This window comes from Loa loa, assembly GCF_000183805.2.
Source record: "Loa loa unplaced genomic scaffold supercont3.601, whole genome shotgun sequence".
In the NCBI taxonomy this organism is placed as follows: Eukaryota; Metazoa; Nematoda; class Chromadorea; order Rhabditida; family Onchocercidae; genus Loa; species Loa loa.
The window spans coordinates 6,666-14,318 of NW_018108781.1; the positions used below are offsets into that span (position 1 = coordinate 6,666).

At 34.3% G+C, this 7,653-nt stretch overlaps 1 protein-coding gene across 1 annotated transcript; it reads left to right on the forward strand.

Annotated features, from left to right (window-relative positions):
- Window positions 1-2,920: 2,920 nt before the first annotated feature.
- Window positions 2,921-6,026, forward strand: LOAG_10916 (hypothetical protein; the record flags this gene model as incomplete). The annotated part of the gene is made up of 9 exons (XM_020448254.1): window positions 2,921-3,100; window positions 3,368-3,447; window positions 3,754-3,835; window positions 4,002-4,124; window positions 4,447-4,507; window positions 4,724-4,789; window positions 5,163-5,217; window positions 5,436-5,526; window positions 5,955-6,026. The coding sequence occupies 9 exons, from the start codon at window positions 2,921-2,923 to the stop codon at window positions 6,024-6,026; spliced, it is 810 nt and encodes a 269-aa protein (XP_020301586.1).
- Window positions 6,027-7,653: the final 1,627 nt, after the last annotated feature.

A 7,653-nucleotide genomic window follows, 5' to 3' on the forward strand; every position in this document is an offset into this window, starting at 1 on the left:
TGTTGTTGTTGTTGTTGTTGTTGTTGTTGTTGTTGTTGTTGTTGTTGTTGTTGTTGTTGTTGTTGCTGCTGCTGTTACTGTTGGTATTGTTGGTGATGGCGGTGCTGGTATTGCTAGTAATGGAGATAATGGCAATAGCAATGGTGACATTGCTATTATTACTATTATTATTGTTCCTGTTCGTTTTGTTGCCAACTTTGATCGAGAAAATCCATAACTAATCGCTTTTTTTTTGCTATATTACCCAAAATAATATCCAAAAAACCGTAAATCTTATACGACTACATCTTCGTTTTATTCATTGAAAGGTTGTGGAACAGAAAGAGATGAGTCGAGTTGGAAATAAAATTTAAGGCTAAATACTATCGGCAAAAGAAGGAGGAGGCGGGGGAGTGGAAGAGATGAGAGGGCGGGAAGGAAATGCTCCAGATTTATAGGCCTCTCTGTACATCAGTGTCCTCTCCAAATATAACTTACAAGTTAAAGAAATAAAAAGCACCACCTCCAAAAACATCATCTGCTACCCTTATATTCCATCCATTTTTCCCTGCTTTTCAATCCCTCCTATGTTCTATTTCCCTCCTCTCCCACACCTCTAACCTCTACCCCTTTTTTAACGAAACTTATTAATATATCCTAGCTTCTCTTTTACAACTATACAAACCCCTCTCCCCATACTTTTACCTATATGCAGACCCATATATACATACATAAATTTACTCATTCACATACACACACACATATATATATACATATACGTGTACATACACATACCGGTATATACACACATATATACACACATACACACATACATACATACACATACATAGCTGTCCCAGTACATACATATATACTTATATAAATATACATACATATATGCCCACATACATCATACATAATGCTCACATATATACGTGTATATACACGTATGCTATAATCTCATCCATTAGTATCATTGCTAGAGTAATTAAATATTGTACTTTTTCTTTTAAATCAAAAAATTTCGCTTTCTAATCTATTTAAATTTTCGTTAAACTTTTTAGAAAAATGAAAATAGAAATCCTGATCTGAAAGAATTGCATAGCGTGTCGTATATTTGAATTCCCACGTGATGCTCATGATCGCTTCTTATACGGTAAGCAAACCGCGTGCGCGCGCGTGGAATGTCTGCGTTTGTGTGCGCGACAAATTCGGTAGTGTTTTTTTTTTCTGTATATCTGTGGTTGTTGATTGGGCGAAAATCACTGGTGATTCTGAGGTATTGCGAAAATCACTGGTGATTCTGAGGTATTGCCATCTCAATTCATTACTTTCATGTAAGTTAGCCTTTCCTCATATTGTCTTATTTGTTATTTTATTTGATTTTATTATAAGTTGACGTTTTTCAGTATTTGCATCAGATATAATTTCGTATTGTCATGTGAGTTACTCTTCCGTTTTTAATATGGTAGACATGACGATATTAAATAGCTGATCGAATTTGATCTCGTATTTTTACTTAAGTTAAATCTTTCTGAAAAGTATATTTGGTATTCACGTTAAAATTGGTATTCATGTGTTATGTAATTAAGAATGCGTATATTACTAGAATCGATTGGGACAGCGATTATCTATCGTGTGAGTGGAGATAAAATCTTCACAAAAACTGATTCGTATAAGAAAATAAACATTAAAGCTTGGTAATAACGTACTAATCATTATTTGAAATATGATTGTGTGTGCTGGTGCGCCTATTGTGGGATAGATCAGGAATATTTAATATACTTAGAAGGTTGGGAATTTGCATAAAATTATGCTATAAAAAGTATGCTATTCAACAGCATATCTGTTCACTTTCGTCACAGTGGCTCGCCTAAGTTTTTTGCCAAATAAAGTGTTTGCTTGATTTATTATATTTATTTGGCTAATATCAGGTTTAAAAGTGATATATAATGATCTCGGAGGCATTTTTTCTAATTTCGAAAACATTTTTCTAACAAATAAGACTTATCAGTAGTAATATTTAGCTAGTAATTTGAAAGCTTTGCTGAACAAATGGAATGAGATTTCAGACATGTTATGCTTGGTAAATGAGGTGTATTAGGCATTTTTTTTTGTGTTTTTTTTTGTTTTTTTTGTTGTTTTTTTTCTCATCAAATAGGTTAGTGATTACTTTGGGCTGTATTTATACACACTGTTTTGACAAACGTACTATCTTTGTTTTTACAGCAGCAGTAACACACTATTCCCTTGGATGGTAATATCTAGTTGGATTCCTATTTGAAAAGCATAATACATTTAATATTGACGCCTATCTCCTACTAGTATTATTATAATGCTGGTGTCGTTTTGTTAGTGTTTTGCTTTTTTATTTTTACTTTTTTTCTTATCATTGCTTTCATGCCTAGTAGACATTAGTTGCGATTCTGAAACTTCACGATTCTTGTCCAGGATGTGAGAGTCACTGAGATATTAAATGATGCTTCGCAGTAGAGTTGTTTTCCTCAGTTACAGCATTGTTATTCTCCATCCCGATCGCTACCTGATGTTCTCCCATTTCCCTTAGAATTCTGCATAGTTCTTTCGTTATTGTTAGGTTATTTGCTTTCTATTGCAGCTAAACTTTTGATCTTAGTTCTTGTTGTTCCGTATCATTGATTTTTTTATGTTAGTAACATAATCGACATGTTCTCACTTGGTAGTTTTTCAGTTAATCAACACGTTATTTTTCAATATTATCTTGTTATCAGTGTCTTTGGTGATGCTTTGTTCTGGACTGTTACATGTTGACCCTAAGGAATTTACATTCACATTCTAGTAATGGGTTCGGTCTTCTAGTAATTCATGCTATAACACTTCCATGCCTTGTCAATATAATACTCATGAATAAACATCGCTGTCTCAGAGTTATGATTTTAATTTCCAGCGTGCATTGTCAGCAATGTCAGCGGTAGGCGTAGCAGCAAGTATTAGTTCTTCACAAGCGACGGCATCAGGTGAACGTCAGTCAGCTGCAGCGGCATCGGCTTCTGCTTCGGTACCATCTTCGTCTCGGTGGATTTTCACCTATGAACAACTGATGAGGGTTCCCAGCATTCGCGAAGGCATGTCACCGGAAGAAGTAAAGTCTTTCTATTTTCTTTTTTGTATTTTTACGTGTTTTATGAAGACGTGTTTTATTAACTAACGTTTTGAAACATTTCGATGTTTGCTTATTTGGTGTTGCAATATTTCTAACGCAGAACATAGTATTTTGAAATATTATATTATGAAGTTATAATTTTTTGCTAACAGATAATTCAATGGAAGCTGTGGGAATTTCGTACCATTCTTAAAATCCTTGCCAACTATTTATTCGATTTTGCTACAGATTCACTTCGAAATTTAGGAATTAAAAAGAAGGCGTGTATCAGCAAGTACAATCCACCAGATGGCTGACAGGCTGAATCACGAATCTCGAGTACGAATGTAAGTCTATACACGTTTCCTATACACAAATTCGACTGAAACAGGAGATCAGAGATTTCTGTATCAGAAAAAGTTGAGGTTTCACACTTGTGGTTTGACCGTTTGCTTTCGAATGAATTTAAGTGCTCAAGTGTGGGAACATGTTATGACCATTTTTTCCAGCAAAGCGCAGCTGTTGCGCAAATCATTTGCAAAATAAAGGACCGAAAAGTTTTATTCAAGTTTCAGAAGGCGTATACATTAACATTTAAGATATAATTAGCATTAGTTGTGTTAGAATTAAAATGCAAGTTTTTTGGATTTCAGATCTCAACTATGTATTTGCGCTGCAATGATGCACATGCATCGATTCTTCGTCTTTCATTCCTTCTTCAAGTTTGATCCACGGGTAAGATTAAGGGACGCTTGGTCTTTTTTCTTTCGAAAATAAATTTTTGTGCATAACATCGGACTGTCATGTTTACAGCTTACCTTTCTTTTCTGTTGCAAACTATGATATGCTGACATGGAAATCATAACGGTAATGCTGAGATTAGTAGGAATAATTTTTCTAGGACATTGCTGCTGCGTGCTTGTTTTTGGCAGGTAAATCAGAAGAATGTCCGCGCAAGTTGGATCATGTCGTACGTGTATGGTGGGCCATCAAGTTTCCTCATTCACCAAATTTGGACAGTAATGTTAGTATTTTTTGTTCTTTATGCTTAGGACAGTAATGTTAGTATTTTTTGTTCTTTATGCTTACATAAAAATCGGTTCTGCTGTGGTGTCACGAAATTATTCCGTTTGCATACTATTTATGACGGTAATGGTTGCTGTGGTCAAAAATCCGTTATCTTTTCTAGGATTTATGTATTGTGAATGGAAAAAATTCCCACAGTTATGGGAATTGTAGATTGTGTCGGTACTTGTTAATTAGATTTACTTCTTAATATAAGAGTCTTTGACATGCATTGCATCGATGTTGAAAGACTCAGTCTTGTTATTTAAAGAATCTTACAGCGTCTTCATGAGGCATCGCAACTGATTGTCACATTGGAAAATCTCGTCCTACAAACAATTGGCAAGTTTTGCTCTTTGTTGGAATAGCAATGAAGCAATTATATTTTGTTGTTTGCATGCTCAAATGTCGAAGTACGTGAAGGCATTATGCTTCTGCTTTTGAAAATTGAAAACCAAGCCATTAAAAAGTGCATTAAAACATCAATTTGAACTTGATGAGCATAAGTGAAAGAATAGTATTGCACAGTTTTTCTCAATTCTACATTTACTCATGCAGCATTCGACTTGTCAGTGGACATACCGCATCCTTACGTCCTGACGCACATGCAAAAATTTGCACGAGGTTGGTTTTATGATGCTGTACAGGTTTAGTTTTCCAATTCGTAATTTTGCTTTTTTTCGCTGCGAACTGTAGAAAGGAGACATTTAATCATGGGGAAACCGCTGTCGAAGCATAGAGTTTCAGGCAGACTAGAGAAACATAAGAGCATGCTAGATGAGAGGACGATGCATTCTCAATTGCTAGAAACTTTAGCGACGGATTGATATGACAGATCAGTTGTTATAATTGATATTATAATTGATAATTGATATCAGTTGTTATAATTGAATTTGGAAGCTGGTACAATTCTTCACCTGATTTAAAAAAGATTTTGTGCCAAACACATGGCATGAAAATAATGAATTATAATTGATAATACAAATTGTTGTTTTAGATGCTTCAGGAAACAGAAGGATATCGGAAATAGCTTATTGGTTTGCGAGTGACATGTAAATTTTCTTGATATTTTTGATATTTAGTAATAATTTTTGAGAATAGTTACGAAAGAAGGAGGAACTTCAACAGCGTTGCTACTGGGATAAAATTTGATCCCAGTGGTACATATGGAATCACTTCAAAGCGGAATGAAAGTAAGCGAACGGGGTAGATAATTCTATTTATTATTTTTATTTTTCAAGGTCCAGGGATTACTTTCTTTTTTCTTAAGGCTTCATATGACAAATTGGGGAGTACGATATACGGCAAAAGCGATTGCGTGTGTTTGCATCCAAATGGCATGTCTCTGGGCAGAATTTGAAGTAAGCAATGCTAAAATTTTGTTTTTTCCTTGGTATCCAATAAGGGCAGAAGAAGAAAACTGCAATAGAAGCCAGGAAGCAAGCTTCTTTTTGTGGCTTGAAGTAAGGACATGTAGTTTTCAGCTTGTGTTGCTTATCTCTTTCATTGAAACTGCAAATTAATAGAATTGAAAATTAGTGCATGAGTATAACTCATAGCATTTAAGTGACATAAGAGGTGGTTCCATTATTCTTTTTCGTTTTTTTTCTTTTTTTTTGGGCTAATCCATTTTATCGCACATTTAGTAAGAAAAGTAGGGATGCATGAACAGCACAGTTTTTTGTAGTTCTGTTAACATTTAGTTTTATACCTTCGGGTTTATCTGGGCTTAAGGTTTAAGTGTACTTAGGTTTGTCAATTTATAAGCAAAAATGATTATATTTTGCAGGTAACTGCTGTATGCACAAAGCAATCAGCGAAAACACTGCCTTGCCGTTACATTTTAAATTTAGTGTTTTAAAAAAAACTTAGTTTTTAAACCTACAAAAAGGCAATGCAAATTCAAGTGCCTACTTCATGGGCTACTTTGTCGTGTGGTTGCATGCGTGGTGCGCAGCGTAAAAAAATCATTCGTGTAAAGCTGTAATGCGTTACTTCCTGCATTTTGCAATCAGTGTTGCGTGTTGCGGAAGTGTTAACGCAGGTCAGTTTCGATAGCATTTGAAAGAAAAAAGAGCAACTCTTGGACTGTCTGTACTAATTGCTGCAAATTGTGCAAGTTCGTGACGTGTGTGGAATAGTGCTTGAGATTTGCACTTCATGTCAAAGAATTGGGAAGAGGAACGAACTTAGTGGCTCATCTTTAATGCTTTGCTATATTTTGAAGTGAAGAAAAAGAAGTCACTGTAGTTGTTTCTGGTACCATTTCGTTAGGTAGTGCATCTCGCTGTAATTCACGCACTTCACTGAAGACTTGCACGGTTGCGCAAGTCAACTGTTAGCAGTGCAGTTCAGTAAGAGTGTAACAACATATATATAAACCACAAACAAAGAGATACTTGGCCGTAAAACTAGTCAAATTCCACAGATTATGAATTCCGGGCAGACCAAATTTCTTTCTTCTCTTTCGCTTAAATTATCAATTAGCAGCCAAAAAAAAAAAGCTCCGTGGGGAATCTACTACTTCGCTTTATTGGATGAAATACACAAACATACAGAGGGAAAGAGAGAGAATTTCCATATCAAAAATTAAATAAAGGTAACTTTTTTTGGTATTTTTCAAGTAGCTTCATTTTTTGTTTCCTTGCAACTTTTCTGTCATTTTTTCTTTTTTTTTTTTGCAAAACATCGAATGGAAAGGCGAGTTTTTGAATTTGCTCCAAAAAATTTCTAGTGTTTGGGAATTTGCGTGTTCGTTTCCTTGCCACTGGCTTGAGATTGCTATTACTGAAGTGTTTTGGAGCTTTAGCAGAGGAAACAAGGATTTTTTAGATCATATCAAAAAGATTTAGTTTTTTTTTTGTGCATAATTTTTACGAAGTTAAATATAACTTTTATCGTTTCACTTTCCTGTTAAAACTGACATATTTCTAAACATTAGATTAAGATTCTTTGAATTCTTGAACGATGTTCTCATTTTGCTGAGCATACGAAAAGAGCTGAAAGGTGAATAAGCGTAACACTTGTCGGCGAACCACTTCAGTACGTCCTGATGTGATCTTATAAAAGCTGCGTTTTCTTCTCTCAAAATACAATAATAATTGCTGCTGATTTGCGAATAGTAAAGAGTGGGTATTAAATTTTTTGAAACCAGTCACGCAGATCATTGTGTTTTTATTTTCTGTCAAGAAATTTTTCTCTATGACTTTTCAGTTTTTGTAGCACTGCACTTTAAATGCATGTTTTACAAATGATCAGCAAGATATGTTTCTTCTAAAATACTTTTTCTCCATGTTATCACAGTGCTGTAGATATCAAGGATAAAAAGCTTAAAATGGACGGTAACACGTATAATAAATCGCCTGATGTAGAATGACAATACTGATGTGAAACACGTATAAGTGGAAATGTGGTATTATATATATATATATATATATATATATATATATATATATATATATATATATATATATATTATATATATAATA